Genomic DNA, 21,523 nt, shown 5'->3' with positions numbered 1-21,523 from the left:
AAATGTCATAAACTGTGATGTAATTTAGTCTTAGTTGTTTTTATTTTTTCCAAACATTGTACTTCAGATTTAACTGATGTATACCATCTGCAGAGCTATGAACAAATCATGTGATATAGGATATGTGCCTGTATACCTGCAGCCAAGCACGCTGAACTCTGTCATCTGATAGGATGCTAATCCCCTTATTATGCTTGTCTGGTTAAATAGAACAGTCAGCCAGGCATTAAATCATCTAACCTAGGGATCAATGTGGGCCCCATAATTTTGCTGTGCACTAGGCCATGTACAGTGTGCGATTGAAAGGGAAAATGGAAAGGGGCACAGGCAAAAATGTGAAGCACAAACATGTAAAATTAAATCTAAACTACCAATGCTAGCTTGATAAATCAGCCCTTGAGTGACAAGGGTGCAGTGCATTAGCATGGTATATAGGGTGATACTCTTGAGTGACATGAGCTTGCCTCCCCCGTATGGTTTTCCAAGTACGCTGCCCTCATAGGTCAAATCTGGTCGTCTTGGCTGTTAGGTGTCAATGATTGGAATTTACCCCAAATATCAGTGTGCTAAAGGATTCACAAGATGGCTTGGATGACTGGGATACCAAGGCCTAAGTGAGTCTTGAGGACTTGGAGTGAGGAATGTGCAGCTCACTATTGATCTTTACTAAGTGAGGTCACTGCATGTGGGGGGCAGCTGCCCCACTCTCAGACCGCACATAAAGGGGACACACTACCCCCACAAAGATATTTTAATGTGGTCTATCTGCCAGTTAAAGAAGTCAAATAAAGAGGATTTGACTTGTGCTTGATATCGACTTTTTAAGGAATGTCGAGGATCGTAACCAGAGATGAGAAGCAAACGAACCCGTACAACCCCAGGCATAAGACAGCTAACTCTCTGTACTATATTTGTTGCCTAAGGATCAGTTGTTCATCGTTTGTATATTCTGTCTCATGAACTAGATTTAGAAAGTATCAGACAGCCAGTCTTTACATTGTTTCCTCAATGTGTTCGAAAAGCAATACATGCCATCTGCATCCCTTAAAACAGCTGTTCTCAAATGGTCCAGCCATGTGGTCCAGGTTTCTCCGCAGTCATTAGTTCAAGGTCCAAACAGTTTAATACATACAGCGTCATACTTGCGTTGCGTTGACCATGTTGTCAAACTAGTTTGCCGTCTCTATTAAGTAGCTATCCATTGGTCACTCACTCTACAGCAGGAAATGGCACTTCAAAATAAAGCTCTGTGCTGGAAATTCACTGTACTTTAAAATAAAGTGTGATTTTTATTTTTTTTTTCAAACTTGACACACAATTTTAAAAACACAAACAGGAGCACACATTTCATTTTGCTCCTTGTATTCTTGTAAGGCTTTTTAGGCACGTGCTTGAGCTCTGGGCATCATTAATCAAAATTACTTTGCACACAACTGGATTAGCCTCTAAACAGTTCTCACAGGTGTCATTTTAAATGGGCTGTACAGAGGTGATTGAAGAGTGAACATGAACCTGATCACACTGAATGAACACACCACTCCCTGGGCTATCACTGATCCTCGTTTGTGGTTTTCAAAAGGTGTAAAAACATGATATCTGCTCTGGAAACATCACATTTTCTCTCAACTATGCCAAAATCAGTTTTTGAATATACACTATTGTATTTTATTGTGTTTCATTTGGACATGTAACACCTTGTTTGAATAGCTGAACACAAGGTCGAAATGGTTTCAAGAGGCAGTGAAGTGTATCATCAACATCATCTAAACAGCACCCCGTAGTTATCAGCTGCCCAGCTAAATGAGGCTTTTCAAGACCATCATTAGTGCCGCATGTATTGGTTTGTAAACTATTAATTGTTTGATAGAAAGTTAGTTGACTGCATTTGACATAGATATTGTTTAACAGTTTAGAATTGCTCCTTTTGTCTGTATGTTACAGGGACAGTTCACCACAAAATAAAAAATACATTTAGTGCTGTTTATCAGTCTAGATCGTTTTGGTGTGGGTTGCCAAGAGATAGAGATATCGTCCGTAGAGATCGCTGCCTTCTGTAGAACATAATGGAACTAGATGACACTGGGCTTCTGGTGCCAAAAAATACACTTGATAAACTTAACAGCAATGTCTCTTTGCAGAAATCATGACCAGGTTACTCAAGATAACCCACAGACATTGTTGTGAGCAATTTCATCTAGTAGTTCAACTACACCTGCCAACCGAAGTTCGGTAGAGGTTCCCACATGACACTGCTCACAACAAGGTCTGTGGATTATCTGGAATTACCAGGTCCTGATTCCTGGAAAGAGACTTTGCAAATGTATTTTTTTGGCACATTGTGCGCCACAAGCGGAGTGCTATCACCATTATATTGGAGAGAAGGCAGACTTCTCTACGGCTGATATCTCTAACAGAGTTGCCTGCAAGCACTTGAACACACACATAAAATAATGCCCAAAACACTGATGGGTTGAGGATTAAAATGATTTTTGTGTGATAAGATGGAGACACCTTCTCATTAGAACAGTCTAGATTGATAAATGGCAATAATAGATAAGAGGGAAAATATGTGTCTGTGATTTTGGGGTGAACTGTCCCTTTGATTTTTTGACCTCGAGTGGCACAATGGAGCCATTTCTTCTTTTTAGTTTTGCTTAGATATGAGGATGAACAGATATGACCACCAACACGTGGGTGACTTTAAAGATATTCCTACCACTAGTGTCACACCACTCATCTATCTCTCTTTAATGCCTGAAATGGCTTTTGCAAGTGTTTTATGAGGAAGGAAAATGCATTCATCACATCAGTTAGATCTTCACAGTGAGACTAATGAAACCTTGAGCAGCAAGTCAACTACTGGTTCAATCTTGAGGGTTTCGATATGCTTAGTAGGTTAAAAAAACTCTTGAGTTGTGTTAAAGGCGTGTCTGTGGTTAGTGCCGTTGATGGGCATGTGGAGAAGCGGACATTCTGAGCCTTTAATCGGTCTCGCACAGTGATGGATGTGTGCTGCTCTTTGCCCAATGGCCTATAGCCTGAGCTTCTGTCTAAGCCTCTAAGCTACTGGAATGCGTGCAGCTTCTTGCTGTGGACATCAAGGGAGAGCAACCATGCCGCTTTGTTTACGGCCTCTCATGGATGCCACACCAGCCTAATCAATTTCAAAGAGGATAAATATTTCAATGCATTGTTGGTCGTTGAATGGGCCATAAATTTACATGGGCAGCAAATATTAATGCAGCACTGTTTTTTTTTTTTTCCCAGTTGACTTGTCCAGAAGATAGAGTTGCATAGTATTTGTGATAAAATATTCTAAACTCAGAACTCTCTTAGCATTTTTCAGTTTTCATTGGTATGCCACAAACATTTTCAGCAAAGCATGTTATTATTTTGTTTTTGATTTTTCTTTTATTAATTTGAAAACTGTCCATTTAAGCACATGATAATGTTCGATATTTAGAATAATCTCACATTAACATAGTAAAATTTGTTTTTAAACAACACCCTCTGCATATTGTAGTTGTGTGCTGTAGACTTATCTACCAAAACAAATCAAGTTAGTGAAGGTAAACAAGAACAAGCAAGATAAAGCACCTCAGGTCGATGCCGTGTTATCAGCACTCGCTCTATCAGGGTCAATATTTCACTCCAGTAAATGCAGACAGAATTATATGGCAAACAAGTGGAGACATTTAGAATGGGAGTGTTTCAACAGGCCTGACCTACTTACAGCAGCCAGGGCTGAAACAGCTCCTCACCTGTGTCTGGCAGACGCCAGGACCCCTCATAAAAACAGCCCCTTGATATCCAAAACAGCTCACTGGACAGTATTATACTGTATTTTTATGCATTATATTATACAATGCCATTCTGTATTTTTATTTATCTCATAAAGTAGTTGCTTTTACTGGACTGGACTACATATGGTCCACTTTCTTTGGCTTGTCCAAACTGCTACACAACTATTGAGTGGCTACTGTATATGACATTAAAACCCCTGTTTAATTTCAGCTAATGCTCACAATAGCAAGACAACCGATCTATGTACAGTATGTATATAATGCAGCATTATCGAGTGGTCTTCGTTACCAGAGTTTGTAAAACGCCCTTTGTTAAATATCAACTCTTTGATAACTGATAAACAACATTAGACTATCCAAACAAAATGTTACCTTGTATTGTAGGTAGTATTTCTCCTTGAACGACAGTGTGAAGTTGGTAACCTATTACCCATTCTGAAACCATTTGTTCCATGTGTGCAATGGAAAAGAGAAATGGAAAAATGGTAGCATGCTGTAATTTCATTGCAAGAGATTCATATGTATATCTCATCATCACTGCCCATTGTAAATGTAGTCTTCATTTTCAGCAGAACACTTTGGCATAGGAAGGCCCACAAAAATGTCATCTCAATCTTAATACTGCAGCATGAATACACGTGAGATGGTAATTGTTAAATTTGCTCATGAGCATCATGGGGTTGAGAGCAGAGAGACTCTGAGATGAATTTTCCAGCAGCAGCAAAGAGATTTAATTAATCATGCACAATAAATGCATAAACTATGCCCAGACGATGCTGTTGAATGGTCTTTAAGGAACAACTGCAACTGGAAAATGAAGACTGAACTTCAGCTTAGTAACAAGTGGAATATTGCTGCATTTCACATTAAAAAAAATCCAAACGTCTTCGAAGTTACAGTTGTGAAGATCGCCGTTTCATTCTCTTTGCTGGCACCTTTGGTAATAAGTGGTAAATTTAGGTTTTTGGATCTCACTTCCCAGAGTTTCGTCTATGGCATAGACTGTATGATAAAGATGGCCCATATGACAGCTCCCTAAAAATGAAGCCACAAAATTTAATTTCCCCCTGCTGGCTGGCTGCAAAATAGTTCATAAACCCACCCCCCTCATTTTAGTGGGACGTAAAAAAAAATTGGATTACACTGAATAATTTTTTTTCCCCATAGATGGTTTCTATCGTTAAGGTAGTCATAATTCTGATGTATGTCCAAGTGTTGGTTATTCTGATACATTTGCTTTCAATTAGTTCTTTGATGCTAAAAAAAAAAAGGAGTGTGATGTTATGATTGATAGCTGCTGACACCAATCTGCCCACTCTGGTGAACCAGCCACTACTGGGTGATGGAAAAAGTGCCACTTACTTTGTGCCACTTATGATTTTTCCTGGGAATATCGCCACAGACACCTAGTTGGTAATATGCAGATATAAGGGCTTTCACTTGGGTCATATAGGCTCAAGTCACCATTGTGTTACCTCATTCAGCAAAAAAATAGTGACTTAACAGACATTTATTTAAATGATAATCTTCAAGATTATTACCTTAAAAGATTCAAGCCCTGGCATTGCTTACAGAGCACTTACGCTCACCCTTTTATCAGCTATATTTATTGTAGTACAAATATTTATTATAGCATAAACAAGTGTGTTCCAAGCAGCAGCAGCAGCAGCAGTGACCTGTGGTAGAGCTCTTGCTTGTCTCGCCAGCAAATGCCAGGATATATTATGTAGCTCAGTTAAGAAGAAAGTCTATCTATGGGGGGCCAGATCAGTTGCAGATGCAAGTGGTGAATGTCAACACCAAAATCCTGTCAGCTCTTAACCACTGAATTTGTAGACTATCTGGACAGCTTATCATAAACTGCATACACTCATGAATCATGTCACGGTCAATGGGCTGAACTTTTAAAATGCTACAGATGTAGATGAAGACAAGGATTGCAGATGTTTTTTTGATCTTTCTAGTAATTTATTAATGCATTGCCAACTCAGTATTGGTGTCTGGAAGGTGTAATTAATGACAAAACCTTGGATACTCTTTAAAGATGTAGGTGTTCCTTTTCCTTAGCAAAGGGTGCAACAACAGTGAAACAGACTGGAGAAAAGAAATAGGCCATTTTAGCAGGATCAACAGGGCAGGCTGCTTCCTAAAAGTGGATCATCTTACACTGGATTGTTGAAAACTGAAAGGAGTGCAAAGAGAGAGGTTTTTCTGCCAGTTTCATCTGAATCCCTCAGTGTTTACTATGTTTGAGGGTTTATTAATGACAACACATGAATAGTTTTAATCCAGGTTTATGCCCTGTCTGATGTGTTTTGACAGAGAGATTTGGCTCCACTGCCAGGAATAAAAGGGCACGCAGCCAAAAGAGGCAAATGACTCTCACACAGTAGTAAAGATCTCATTGAACCTAGTATTTGTCTGGTGAGATTAGTCACTCTCAGGTGATTCCTATTCCAGTTTCAATACAAGCACCAATAAATACATTGTAGTTTGATGAGGTGACTAGAAATGCTTATTATCACCGTCAGGGTGAGAAAGGAAAAAGGTGCCTTTGCCCTTTCATTTGCTTCTCTGTCGTCCTCTCCCCCCTCTGAGTATTAATGCACTTTTCTGTCTGTCGCTCAGCCCCCGCTGCTCTTCTTTCACCCATTTCGGCCTTGATAGTGATAGCAGGCCCGACGACAGACCCTGCTCCGCTACTTTACATTTCATCAGCAAGCTGCTTCTGCTGGCTCCACATCTGTTATGGAAATTTGCACAGAGGGGAAATGGAATGAAATGGAATATCATTTCAAATATTTTCACTTCTGAAACCGGGTTGATTTAGGCACTTGTAAAGGTTTCAAAGACAGAGGTGATGAAATATGCTCATCCACTTTCACAGCCATATATTACCCTAATCTATCAATACATTCTTAGCGCCTGATAGCTTCAAAATTGGGATGTTTTAAGAAGTCAGCGCTTGTGATAAAATTCACAACCTCTGACCGAGTGTCACAAGCCTCAGAGGAGAAGCAAGCTTGATGAATTTAACTCCCCTGAACCTTAAGTTCAAAATGTCCCCTATCTCTGTTCAATAGTTTAATAAGATTTTAATTAGGCAATTAAAAGTCTTTGGAATAGCATATGGTCATAATTACTGCTGTATGGTTCACTCAGGGATGAATGAGCCATTAATTACTCTTAGCTGGGTCTGGGGATTGGACTTAAAATGGGTCGAGCTGGAAAGAGAGGGTATTTCTTCAGACTTCACAGTCACCTAATCAGAACTACAGACCTCTGAGTTTCCATTAACTGAGGAACTGGGTTGGGTTGCACCAGCTCCTCTTGAATCTATTTCTGCTAAGTTTGTGTGCAAAGTCCCTCCTAAGTTGTTCATAGCTACAAGCTACTTTTAAACAAGAAATTTATGAAATCCAGTTGCACCATTAAAACTAAGATCCGTGATTAAGACTGTAATAACTTGTAAATTGGTTGGTAGGAAATGTTTGTAGCACATCAAATCAAAAGCAATTGACTAAACAGGAGGTCACGGTTTTACAGGTGCAAATGATAGATTAAAGTCCCCCTCTGCTCAGAAATATGTTTTCTCATGTTTATGTCCCCTTAATTGTCTGACCTTGACTATACAGACTTGTATCTGTGCAGAGTGTGTCCCTAGAGAGGTGTTTTCACATTCCTCACTGAAGGGGGTGATTTCTGCACACTTCCCTAAAATCTGAAATTTACATGTACACTGGGCAAGTCAGATTAGGCACGTTACAAATAGGCAAGCTAATTGCTGTATGAAAATAAGATTGTCACTGTTATACGGGGAAACAGACATCGACACAACACCAGTAAAGGAACCTGAAACCTCCAGCGCGGAGTGGATTTGTCAGCGCAGAGAGCAGAGTTAGCATTAGCATAGTGAAACTTTTGACAGCAAATATGGTAAAGTGAAGTGTACAGTTTTGGATGTAAGTAATGATGTGGACCCTCGGGCTTCCTTCCACTATCTACCAAAACCCCATCGTAACAGATAGTGTATGTTTTACAAACATTAACACTGTATCAGCCACTGCCAGCTCGCCAATAAGCTAACAAGCTAACAAAGAACATAAACATCATCTGAGCCTGGGTCTAACTGAGGCTCAAACATGTATGACTGAATCTCTCCAAAGTTTCCTCTAAAGCTAATGCTAACCATTTTGATACGCACTGCTTTTTCACTGGTCGACATAGCGTGAGCAGCGCTAAAGAGAGGAGAAAGCAAACCCTACCGCAAGCAGCGGTGGCAGTTAAGTGGAGGCCAGCTCCACAATTCCTCAATGAGGGAGAAAGAGTAGATCTGCTTCCAGCCCCTTATCAGAGTATTTTTAACTATTATGTGGAAAAACCATCCAACTATCCATCAATTTTTAACTGCTCTTCTGAAGCTGGGTCGCGGGGGGCGGCAGGCTGAGCAAAGTATTCCGGACGTCCCTCTCCCCAGCAACGCTTTCCAGCTCCTCCTGGGGGACCCGAGGCATTCTCAGGCCCTCCAGCATGTTCTTGGTCTGCCCTGGGGCCTCCTACCAGTTGGATGTGCTGGACGTGCCCAGAACAACTCTAAAAGGAAACGCCCAGGAGGCACCCTGATTGAATGCCCGAACCACCTCAGTTGACCCCTTTCGACACGAAGGAGCAGCGGCCCTACGCCAAGCTCTCTCCAGATGTCCTAGCTCCTTACCCTATCTCTAAGGTCAAGCACATCCACCCTCCTGAGGAAACCTCATTTTGACTGCTCGCACTCGCGACCTCTTTCTTTTGATCAAAACAAAAAAAAAAAACCAAAATATTATTACAAAACAAGTCTGGGGGACTTAAAACTTTGTAAGTTTTGGTATTAGTTTGTTGTATTTTATTCTACATACATGGAGAAATCTGTGTTTCAGAGTTAGAAATATTGATGCAGTTTTAGGGTGAGTGGGAAATATCTGATTGTGATTAACTATGATTTGGTCATTTTGTGAAACACTATCAGCATGACATTTTGAAATGTTCTGTCTTAACTTTGGTAAAATTGAACATGAAATCTTCCCAGTTACAATATAACAGTATTTCGTTTGGCACTTTAGCACTTTGTCCCGATACTGTGACTATCATTGTGCAACGTCTTACTCATAGATGGGTATCTTTAGATCTGGATGAGTAGTCACAAACTTACCTGAGAGGCAGTAGGACCGGCACAGAACTGTGTCAACACTGTTCCCCCACACCACTGGTGAATCAGCCACTCCGTCCATATGTGCAGGCGTGCTCCTCCATTAAAGCCTCTCCTGACAGATGATGTCTTGCACATCTCACATCTGCTCCTTCACACGTGAGAGCCCTACAGCAGCGTGAAGGTGTCAAGGGGGCAGGAGGGGGAGGTGCTGATCATGGGTTGAAGGCCACATCTGGGAGCATGTGACCTGGGTTGTCTTAGGGGTGTGACGTAGGTGGCCAGCGTGTGTGTATGTACAGGTGGCTTCCTAAGATGACAGGCATGCCAAGAGGTCGTATTTATCAGTCAACACTTTTCCAGTCAACAGGCTGTGTGTGGAATCCAGAGAGCTTTGACCCCTCCTACTCTACTCAGATGGCAAATGCTAATGTTGGTGCCACCTGTTTCAGCAGTATACACACTGCTGCTATTTATAATACCCACAGAGTATGTAGTGCTGTCACTGGACAGTCTTTGTCATTCACTGATATATATAGTGATAGTTTTACGGTATACCAGGAGCTGCATTACAGGAAGTGACTGATAAAGCATGCTGGGAATTCCCATGCTTGGTTAAATATAAAACGTATTTCCTCTTTGTAGACACACTGTATTGTGCAGAATTTTTACAGAGCAGGAAATAAAGTATCCATGATTTTATTTTAGTATACAAAGTGCTCATCACTTTTCGATAAAGTTTTTTGTAGTAAATTTCACTTTGCATTACAAGCTGAACTTACTCTGTAAGCTCTCAGTTTCATTTTGACAGCATTGCCTATTTATGGGAACTTTATTCTTATTACAAACACATGTGTAAATGATTCACATCTTTTTGTTGTGTGGAACTCACTCCCTATTCCCGGCAGAGCCTCTTCATTTAATAGTCTCTTCCCCTCCTCAGCTTATTATTTTCAATTCATGGACTGTCAAAACTATTGCCACTATTTGTATGGACGATGGGCTAGTGAGCAAATGTCTATGTCCCATCAGTCAAAAGTGACAACTTTTGTACCACTTATTTCCCACCCAGCAGCATAAGATTCAGTTTCCATTGGGGTTATCCCCCTCACTTTTCAGATTTCTAATTTATCACCCCCATGTACACTTACTGTCCAGGTGAGGGAAACTCAGATAGGACTCTGAAAGGTTGATACATTCTTCAATGATTACGCTGCACTTGCAGCAACATAAGCTTTATGAGCAGTGATGAGTGCTTCTTGAACTCCCCTGCGTCAGGTTTCGCCTGTGCAGTCACATGCTGGCTGCCCTAATCCTCAGATTGATGGAGGTTGTTGGGGTTGGTCACAGCCTAACAGAAAACTCTGGGGACTCAAACAACTACTCACCCTCCACTGCATGTTTTGGCAAATAAATATACATATACAGTATATGTGACATATCAAGCCAAGGACGTGTGTTCCTAAGACAAGAATTGATTTTAAGAGACTAAAAAACTATATAATTATTTGAGATGATAAGCAGCAATTACTCAGTCCTCGTCAGTTCTCTGTCAAAGTGGGAACAGATAACTTTACAGCAATGCAGTTGCAAAGACAACTGAGTCGCTTTCTGTATTCAGAGTCTAGCAGCTACCAGTTTCCATTGTTACTTTGGTGGTTCCACCATCCATAGCACCTGCAAAGAATTGACAGCGATACTGGTGACTGGGGATAGCTATTGATAACTACTGGGGAACTTGAAAACGCTATCCTCTTCCTGTTTTGTTTGCTCAATTGTTGATGCACTTCCTTTGAACTGTAAATCAAACCTTAATTTTCCCGGTAGATTGTAAGTGGTGGCAGAATTGCATAGTGATAATGAGACGTATAGAGAACTAAGCTAAAGGCATTGGTGTCACATTACACGATGCAATCTGCATTTACTTCACAGTGATAAATTCAAGCAAAAAATTTGTCTATTTCCACTTTAATGAAAGTAACTGAGTGGACTAAAAATAAAGAAATGTAGGCTACATGTCTATGCTTTTATTAGTCTCATGAAATGTACAGATTTTCATTATTTTGGGTTGTTTGCTGGGTTCATACAAATTTATATAGAAAAATAGCATTCACTGAGTTTGTTTGAAGAAAGCCAGACTTCATTGTGTCCTCCCTCTAATAAAACCAAACCCATGTCTTTGATTAGACCCTCACTGTTTTATAATCTATGGCAAAAGTTTGACACATGCAATGATTTTGTCGAACCCATCTGATAACGGAGATACATTGCTGGAGGGGATATAGAAAGAAACTCTGGGAAGATTTAAGAGGAGATCATAGACAGAGAGATGGGAGAGTATCATCCATAGCCAGAGCACACTATCACGTCTGTGTAGGGAGTGAAAGGGATGATTCAGTTTATGCATCATGCAGGAGAGAGCAGCGAAGTGCAGAGTTGCATATAGATTTCCGTGCTGTCAGAGGGGCCCTTGTTCTCTCACTCACGCTGAGTCGAGCTCTCTCTATGTACCTCACTCGGATTCAGCTTGATGCATGCGGGCCTCTTTTTTTCGACTGTCACACACACCCAGAATTAATGGTAGCTTCACAAGTGGCGTCTCACTTTGAATTGTTTCACACAAAGGACACTAATGATGCTTACGGCCACCCTCCTTGTCCAATTACATGTTACAGTCCGCCAGCATCACGTCGGCTGCACGCCGTCCAAAAAACTTCAGACGCTGACCTAGCCTGGAGTTTTAAAAGCAGAAGCTCATAAACTTGTCTGCTTTTGTCATCATGATCATTGAGAGTCACAGTCCAGCTGCTGTAGGTTTGAATTCTTCAGTGTCCAGACATCCTTGATTATATTTCCTTTTGTTGCCTTTACAAATCTGGACTGTGGTTATGCTAAGAGGACTGATGGCTTTTGATCTATTAGCCCTCCTGTGGACTTCAAATGAAACAGATAAAATGGACTATTGCAAACAACTTAACTCAGAAGAAAAAGACTTAATTTGTCCTTTGCTTTGCTGAGTGTTATTCCTCCATTTGGAGACTAAATTGACAGAATAGAGTACGTCCGTCTCTATTTCTCATATTCAAGTATTGTGTCTCCGCTGCTGTAGAAATAACCCTCTTTGTGTCTAGTTGTCTGGCCTTTATCATGGCCTTCCTGCTCCTTCAAATGTCATCTTCCCTGCTCAGATTTGGAGATGTCTGTGTTTGCAACAAGCGTCAGACTGCTTATTGACTAAAAGTCAGGAGCCCCTTGATAGAAACCAGGAATAGCTTCACTCACTACCTTCTGCTATTGATTGCCATACCTCACATGAAACTGAATCTCCTGTTGGCTGCATTTAATGAGGAGCTCCCTTTGGCGACTGTAATGGAGCGTTTGCAGTTGTAACTGGGATGTCTGTATTGAATTCCCCTTCACGTCTCACTACGTTCAGTTAATCAGCATTATTGGTGTAATAGTTGTCTTGTGGCTTTGTTCTGATGTTTTCTTAAGTACTGTTGAAGACGTTGTGGATAAAGGAGTCAGCCACCGTCTACTCTTACATGGTAAAACAACCCCCAAAAGTGGAATTGTAGTGGAATATTGATTTGAGGAAAACTGAACAGCAGGCCTATGCAAATATTTAACCAATTTCCTTTGGCTTTAGAGGCCTCCTCACAGCTGTGAGCGGGTAAAAACTAAAGCCCTCTGTGACGTGTGGGAATCAAAACATTTTACAGTATCAGTTGTTATAATGTATAAAACACCATCTCACCACTCAGTAATTAAACTAAAGTTCGACCAGTGAAAACTGTGGGACAGAAACTCCTGTAATTCCTGTAACATGAGCTGTTATTGCACACCTTTTTATTGTTTTTAAGCTTCAGCAAAGATTTCTGATATCTCAGCTTTCTTTTCTTTCCCGTGCAGAGCACAATAAAGTAGGTACGTGCAGTCCAGATACGGAGATCAGGGAGTGTAAGGATGTTTTGTCAGTGGCTGACGCTATCAAATTAACCTGACCTGAGCATTGTGCTCCAGCACGTCTTGCAGCAAAGCTCATTCATGTAGTATTTTGTTAATGATCACCACAGGGATATCTGTTGCTCATTCTGCTGAACAGAAACTAAAAGCAATACCAAACAGCCTCAGATCTGTCGTGTGGATTGGTCAGAGGTTGGTTCGAGGGCCGCAGATGAAGAAAGTAGACGTTGATTTTGGCTTGTGGATAGATTTTTTAGTTTTAATAAAGGAATACTTCACCCCGCAAAGGACCAGTTGTATATCAGTTACTCACTCCGTGTTACTTTAAATTCATGAAGAAAACTGTCTTTTCTTGCATGCCTCTACAGTGAACAAAGAATCCAAAAATCGAGACATTTCCCACAACTCGTGCAGTGTAGTCCAAGTCTCGTTTATCCAGTCGTATGCTCAGTACTTCCCAAACAGACAGCTCTTTCCAACGGGGAACTGAACTAAAGATTAGACTTATCTATGCTCTCTTTAAAGCCAGACTCCATCGACAAAACAGTAATTTTCTCGTTGAACACAGGAGCTGCTGGTCTACCCCTGCCTTGATCAATAGCTGATTTGTGTGATTGTGTGACTTTGCTGAATCCCAACTAATCCTTCAAAATGCCAAAGTCACACAATAACACAAACAAACTGATCTAAGCAGTGGTAGACCAGCAGCTCCTGTATTCTATTCAGCAATGTAAAATTACTGTTTTTCTTAATGGAGTCTGGCTTTGATAAGAGCATAGTTAAGTTTTATTTTTAGTTCAGTTCCTCATTGAAAAGAGCTGTCTGTTTGGGAAGTACTGAGCGAACGACTGAACACCTGAGACTTGGATTGTTGTGCGCGAGTTATGTGAGTTTGTAAAGGGATATTTTCTTCATGAATTCAATGTAACACAAGGTGAGTAATTGATATACAGAAGGTCACTGGGGGGGTCAAGTATTCCTTCAAGATAAGGAGTCTCTCAGCACCAATAACATGGAAAGACTTTTTTTTTTTAACATAGTGCCCCTGTTTCCACTGCTGCTGTTATTTTACAGAGATGGTGCTTAAATTGTTCTCATTATAAGGAGATAGAGTTGCCACTCACACTAATTTTCATTATCAGTCTGTCAGTTTTTTCTGTTAATTCATTAATTGTATAGTCAATGGAATGTTACAAAATAGTGGCATATGTGATTGCAATATGACAAAGAAAAGCAGCAAATTAAAAATGTCTTTATTACCAAAATAGTTGCAGATTCATGTTTGACTCATCAATAATCCACTTATCTTTCAGATCAGTAAAGACCCCACATGCTTGGTTAAACAAAGTACTTATCTGAATGTTCTTGCTTTATCTTCACAGATCTCAGTGGAGACCCTGTGGTGCCGCGTACGCATGGAGGCTGATCGGTGGAGACTTTCTGTCTTGTTCTGAGGTCACAGATCGTCATTCCAAACCAGTATCATCTTCTGCAGGCCCAGAGGAGCGCTCCGACTTCACCACAGTGCATAGGCCTTCCATTCAAGGAGCCTGGAGCTGCAGGAAGAGAGAGCGAGAGCGAGAGGGAGAGAAAATAAACACGGCTTAAAAAAGACGCGCTTCATGAATTCCCCAAAAACCTGAAAGGCAAATACTGCAAGTTGGCTGGCAGTCCTGAGGAGGCATGAGGACAATGAGTATGGCTTGGCTCTGTCTCCCAGCCTACACAGTGCTCCTTGTTGGTTGCTTTCATACAGCTGTCACGGAAAGCGATGTCACTCCACGCCTCACCTTCTCCTACAGTAAGTTTTATTAACTTCTTGACTATAAAATTACCGAGACATTGCAGTAACATATGGGCAGTTTCTTCCAGTGTTGAGTCCCAAGCTTTTCTGGCATCACGTGTTTACATCACTCAATCACTTGGGAGCATGGTAGTAGACTCAACGGGCTATTATTTATCAGTGAAGAAAGGATGATGTGAGCTTTGGGGGTGCCCGGGGCTCCAGTTGGAGCTTTGTGAGATCCTTTTGCATGAACAGCAGCACTTGGCAAACTTGCTTTTTCTTGCTCTGTGTAGTAAAGCCTCTACGAATCACATCTTGCCAAAGGTAAAACTTTACTCAGCTGCATAATACTGGAAACTTGTGTATCTCGAACAGTCAACAGAAACAGCGGCTGTTTACTGTTAAACGATTCACTATTTTCTGGATTATTACAAAGTAAACATACATTTCCTACCATCCCATCCTGCCTACAGGACTGATTATGTAATCCCCAGCGGTGTCCCTGTTCATTTACTCTGTACAGTGAAAAGAATCAATACACTTCATATGTGTCCATTGTAAGAGCTAAAAGGATTTAGATGGGTGAATCGGTGTTTGTCTACACCATAATGATTTAAAATCCGTGTAAATCCGCACTGTGAATGGCAGCTCCATCAGGGTGGCTCTGTCGAGTACCTACAGGTCACACATAATTACAAAATGAACAGGCCTATTGTGCTGCGACTTACTGAGGGCAGTCTGACATAGTCTCATAAGCACTGAGAGTTATTGCTCTTATATAATCTGTATTTTTTTTGTGTGTGTTTGCTTGCAGAATGTCATACCATCCAGCCAGCTTAGGAACATAAAAATATGCTTGTCATATATCTCACCCTTAAAATATGTTGGGGATATTGTTAAATTAGCTTTTTGTGCAGTATGATTTGCTGTGCTCTCTCCGTGGATGGTGTCATGGCCACTCGTGCCAAGTAGTGATTTTTATCATCACTGATGTAATTATTGAAATGATGTACCAGTGCACTTGAGATGACAAGTTGGATTTAAACATGTATTGTGTCTTAGTACCTCAATAGAGAATTAAACAAAATGATGGATTATGAGATCAGTGCAGGCTTTCAATGATTGAACTGCGTTTAGTGACTCACGTTCAGGCATCATTAGAGTCTTAATGTCAGGGAAGATTGTGTTGATAGATCCCTCTCTAATCTATTATAGACATGGATAACATTTCCAGTATGGGGCTAATTTTGAGCCAGGCAAACTTTCAAATAGGTCATCCATCTCGCCTGTCTGAGCCTGTACCTTTCCTCATGTAGGACCTCTATACCAACAGGTAATCTCTCTCACCTGCCAGCCTCAACAAAGCCCGCAGCTCGGGCCCTGGCGGAACGATTCACAACAACACACCATCAATCAGTCACTGAAAAGAAGCTTCACGTTCACACTTCCCCCTGTTTTGATGGAAAGATTTGCTTTCAGGGCGTGCGGTGAATGTTAAACACAACCATAAAACATGCAAAACCCACATGTCAGAAGACTGGACTGTGGGGTAGAGCTTTTCTGTTGGCACTTTTGGGGGCACCAAGTCAACCTTGCTTGCATTTCCATTGCCAGTTTAAATGCACAGAGTTGTTCCGTGCTGTGCCAAAGATGGACCATCTCCAGAGTCGGGCCAGCAGTGCACCTGACAGCCTCCAAGCGGGTTATGGTGATGTCAGTTGGGCTTCGTTATCATTATTAAGCATCAACATTCAGTGACCATTCACTGACGATCTTGTCAGCTCCTTTGACATGTGCATTGTAATTTTAATTTCAAAATGAAGACAGATTCAGCGACTGCATGGCATATGTCTCGTCTCAAATGTTTTCAGAAACACATTTTGGTGAACTGTTTCTAATATAACAAAGTTTCCAAACGAGCCGCCATGTTGGTACAGTTTGAAGTCTGGGAGCAGACAGCCCACATCCCCAATGGCATGCCCATCAAGCCTCTAATGCTGTAAAGCAGCACGATCCCTTGTGTCCAAAAAACAACCCTGGTGGACACATACCATTAGAGAAAGAAAGTGGTGGAGCATTGTCTGGATGCGCTTTGGCAGCACTACACCGATGCTTCCGAGACATTTTAAGCTAGCTGGAGGATATGGTCATCCAGCGTACATTAGTGTTGTGCCGAGAGAAAATTAAAAAACTCCCAACAACAGTACAAGAAAGTCAGTAACATCAGCAGGGCTGACAGGGAAATGTTACGTTGGTTCACAAGCACGGTCGTCAATTTAAGACACCCTCAAGTGGGTAGCCCTGTTGTGTGGAGATGCAAATATCTGCTGTACTGGGCTGACGCGAAGAGTCGAAACGAGCCACACCAAGCCAACATGTGAATGGAAAAGCCCTTTAGATGTGCTATGGATTCAGCGCAGCTGAGGCTAAGCAAGGAAAGAGCTAACCTGACTTATCCTAAGTCATTAACTTGTTACTAATAGCATTTACGTTGCCGTAACGTTAACCACATTGATGAGCTGACCTTTCTGTGAGGGCTCATTAAGGAAATAGAACAGCTTTGGCATAGGAGGTGGTTACGATCCACTATAAAACTTAACGGAGTCATTTTTTTGGGTCCTTTTGACTTGTCTTAGTTAAGGGCTCATAGTGACTTTAAAGTTACTGGCTTGCTTGTGCAGTAAGGATATCTAAAATGACTGAACTCCCTGAAGACTTTAGCTTCATGTTTTAAAGACGAGTTTTTAGGCTTTAGATTGTGATGTGAGTCAGAAAAACATGTTTTATCCTGCTGATGAAGGTTAGCTGGGCCTGGTGGTAGAAGTTGTCTCGCTGTTTTAATGTCGGTTCTGCTACACTGACATTTTCCAGCCTCCCGCAGAAGGGCTTTGTCACATTGTGTTTACAGTATCAAAGCAGAATGCAGAGCTGCAGGCCTTAGGGACCTGAACTTTATACAGCAGAAACTGCCTGGTCTCGTCATGGTTTCTGGTCCTCTATGTCCTATCTGGGTGCCAGTTAGCTTGACGGTTTGCATGCCTTAACCTCTGTAGCGTAAGCGGCCAAGAGCTGCTTGGCTGCTTCTCATCCTGCAGCACTTTTGTCGATGGACTTCGCCTCCTCTTCTCTCTTGCTCTGTCTGTCCCCTGGTCCCCGCCTCTGCCTTAATGAAGAGGGTAATCTGCCATGAATAATGAATGGGGATTTGTATGTGTTATGGTGTGAACACTTGTCTGGTTCTCATTATGCGCCTATCAGGACAGATCATGGGTTCAGGGAGTAGAGCCTGCATCTGCTTTTCTCTCCGCTTTTGTTCCAGGCTTTAATGCAGACCATGCTGAATGGCTTAGTGTGTTGGAACACTATTTAAAGGCACACCTTTAAGCCGTTTATGCTGCCCGTCTTTGCCTGTTGATCTGTTCAGCCCTCTGTTAGATATCATGCGTGTGGACGGTCCTGCTTTAATTTTATTTAGGGGCCATGCCCACTGCCACACTGGGAGCAAAGCGTTTTTAATTATTCAGAAGCTGTCATGTCTAGACCAGTCGAGTCAACCCCTCTCAAGTAATTCAAAATGACAGCAGTGTCAAGTGAGATAACAGCTTTTCAATACTGTGTTGGTGCCACATAGCTGAACAGCAGCTCTTAATGATATGAATGCTTAAACACACTCCACTGGATCACTTCAAGACCCGTCAAAGTGAAAAGTCATAGTAACTGTCACAAGGATTATTTTTATTTAATAGCATTTGATTTTCTTTAATTTAGTAAAAATTAATATACAGAACAAGCTTAGATTATGCATTTATAAGGGTATAGAGGGAAAAGATGAACAGGGACACTGGCTGTATGGTCACTTTTCATGTCAACACCTTGCAAAGCAGATGAAAGATTTTTTTTGCCACTGCATCAGTCCCTCATTTTTCGCCTCGTTTATCAATGCCATCACAATTATTATGCTTTAAAAAGAACTTTGGACACTTTACAGCCGTGACATTTTGCAATAGCACTTACCGATATAATCTACCAATGGGATGGCTAAAGTGAGCTAGACAACGAGGTCATGCATGTGAGATCAAAGACAAGACTACACCATAGTTAATACGCACACGTTGCCACCGACAGTGTACAAGTTACTTTAAATTGTAATAGATCGCCCTCAGTGTTCTGATCTGTCAAAATGATGGACTGCCTTCGGATTTTTTTCTGCCATCGTTAAAAAAATTCGGGCAATGACGGAAGGTATTTGGTTAACGCAACCTCTGAGACTAAAGGCCCTGGCGCACCAAGCCTACAGTGGGCTGTCGGTGAGCATCTGTCGCCTTAGTCAGTGCCGTGTGTCTCGCACCGTTACCCCATGTCAGACCCCTATGTTGTTGTTTCTACCATGTGTATTTGGCACCAGCAACAGTTTAGCCTGTTGGGGAATGAAATCACTCTGATGGCAGTTCAGCTCAGCGCACAAAAAGAGAAACAAAAGTGAGGAAAGTAAACAAACAGCTCAAGTCAAGAGGGAGTGAGACCAAAACAAACTTGTTTCATAAAGTAAGATTATTTTCTTTAGTCATTGAGCTCTTTAGCAGAAACGGTTTGTGTTATTGTTCACTGGTGCACGGTAAATATGCCTTGTTCTTTCAACATTTTATTGTGTTGTCAATGTGCTATTTGGCTAACTAGCGTCAAGACAGTCTTCTGGTCTTGGGATGTAGATATCTAATCAGAAAAAGCAAGGGATTTAAAGGTGTCACGTTTGGCTCTGGAGGGTTGTTAGGGACATTGTTTCAGACCGTACAGTCAATTAAGTAAGTTATTGGCTGACTGAAAAACATGTTAGTCCTGATATCTTGATTACTGGCAATCACTTAATATAAACAAACTTTTCAAATTATAATGTTAAACAGAAAACAAGATCAAACGTAAATTTTCTGTTATTTTACTGATCGATTAATCAACCAAACATTTCACATCAGGTTGTATTGAAATGAACAAGAAAGCTACATTATTTTTTTTTTTGTTATTATCCTGTCTTATAACTTGTACATGTATTTACAGCCCATGAAAGTGTTCGCATTGAACATTTCCGCACACCACGAATATGTTAAATTTGCACGTTTCACACATATCAGAGAGTTGAAGGGATCTCTTTTCCTCACCATAACCAAGTGGTTTTTGTGCCCAAACCAGACACATACAATACTATTTTTCTGGCAATTGGTATCAAAGTAACATTAGGTGATTTATTTGCATTTGAACATACACCAGTAAACACAGCAGGTGGGGATTTTTTGATGCTGTAATATGAATATACTCAATAATGCACTGTATGTGTGACGGCCCAGTCTCCATCTCAGTGATTGTTTTCAATCCATCATGAAAAGACAAATCATTGATCCTGATATTGCAGATGTTTATGACACCCACCCCGTCCACTCCACCAGGGAGCGGGATATAAATCAAACTCAGCAGACCCTGTGAAAACACCTACTCTCATTGCATGTTCATTTTCAAGGTGTTGCGAGGACACCCCGACTGCGTTTCTGCTCCTACTGTAAATACACAGCATGGCGTCGGGTCAGTCAGGTCAGAGTGCTGCTGTACATGTAGAAACATGTCATGACCTCATGTAGAGTCTCTTTGTTCTTGATGCTTCAGCCTTGTTCAGACGAGGGGGTCATGGTGAGTTCCTGATAAACCAGCAGCTGGTTTACATTATTGCGGTTAATCCAGGGTCAGCTTGTGTTGCTCCCTGACCAACAGATTGCCCTGTCAACCTTTTTCATGGGAAAAGGCTCCTTTAGAGCTCAAGTACAGGCTCTGTTACAAACTACAGGTTTAATAGTTTGGTAGGAAGGTGTTTTATTTAAATGTTAACACAGTAATTAGTTCCTACCCCAACTATAAATTGCTCCTCCAAAACCTTTTATTGCTCATCCCTGCTGTGTGAATACGTAATGCACATACTTTATCTCTGCACTTTACAATTTCCCAGGCATTTGCAGTATGTGTAGCATTTACAGTATGACTTTCCAGACTGTTTTCCTGAAGCTGTGTTCAAAATTGCCACCAATCTCAGCACCAGCATGGTGCATCGGAGACAATATCCTGCTAACAAGATGCAGCCCCACAAGTTAGCAATACAAACAGCAGGCTCACAGCTTGCCTAATGAATCTCCTGGTGAATTGACCCTCTTGGCCTGTTGTCTTAATGCCTTCCAGATGCTTCAGTCTCTGTCCTTCAGCTTCCCAGGTCTCCTCTCCCACACAATTACCCATTCAGCCGCAGCTCTTAATAGCTAGTTTAAAATTACTGGGGATAATTTAGTTACCGCTTCAGTGTGGCCTGTTTTCTGTCCTGATGTCATCAGACAATGCCGCAGTAGTGGGAGTTCTGGCGGTGCTCTGACACTGACCCAGTGGGACTCCGGTTGGCACTGCGGCTTCCTGTCGCAGTGGCCATTGCTTCTCTCGGCATAGGGTCGTAATCACTTCTTCTCAGAGCAATTGGATTTACGAGCCTTCATCTGTTCTATCCCAAGCAAAGTCCTTGAGCAAGTACAGTAAGCAGATGAAGACAAAGGAAAGGAGATTTGTCCCTGGTGTCTCTTTGCTCTGCCTGAGCAGCTTCTTCCTTACTTCCCTAAAGTATAATTTATGTCTTGTGTCTCTAATTTCTAGCTTATTCTAATGTTGAGGTATCCCACCTCCCCTGTCATTTAATTTAGATATGTTGCATCACAGTTTGCCACCGCTGACATCAGGAATACATTTTGCCCGTCCTAC

At 41.4% G+C, this 21,523-nt stretch overlaps 1 protein-coding gene across 3 annotated transcripts in view; it reads left to right on the top strand.

The window, feature by feature from the left end:
- sema4ba (sema domain, immunoglobulin domain (Ig), transmembrane domain (TM) and short cytoplasmic domain, (semaphorin) 4Ba) overlaps nt 1–21,523 on the top strand; it is a 95,408-nt gene that overhangs the window by 50,397 nt on the left and 23,488 nt on the right. For all 3 annotated transcript variants that reach the window (XM_049574624.1, XM_049574626.1, XM_049574623.1), the window contains exon 2: nt 14,340–14,758. In XM_049574624.1, coding sequence (XP_049430581.1) covers nt 14,641–14,758 — 118 coding nt within the window. In that variant the 5' untranslated portion in view covers nt 14,340–14,640. The remainder of the gene's footprint in view (nt 1–14,339; nt 14,759–21,523) is intronic.

The sequence above is a fragment of the Epinephelus fuscoguttatus genome, linkage group LG4 (genome assembly GCF_011397635.1).
Source record: "Epinephelus fuscoguttatus linkage group LG4, E.fuscoguttatus.final_Chr_v1".
Classification (NCBI taxonomy): Eukaryota; Metazoa; Chordata; class Actinopteri; order Perciformes; family Serranidae; genus Epinephelus; species Epinephelus fuscoguttatus.
This window is presented reverse-complemented; position numbering and strand designations above follow the sequence as displayed.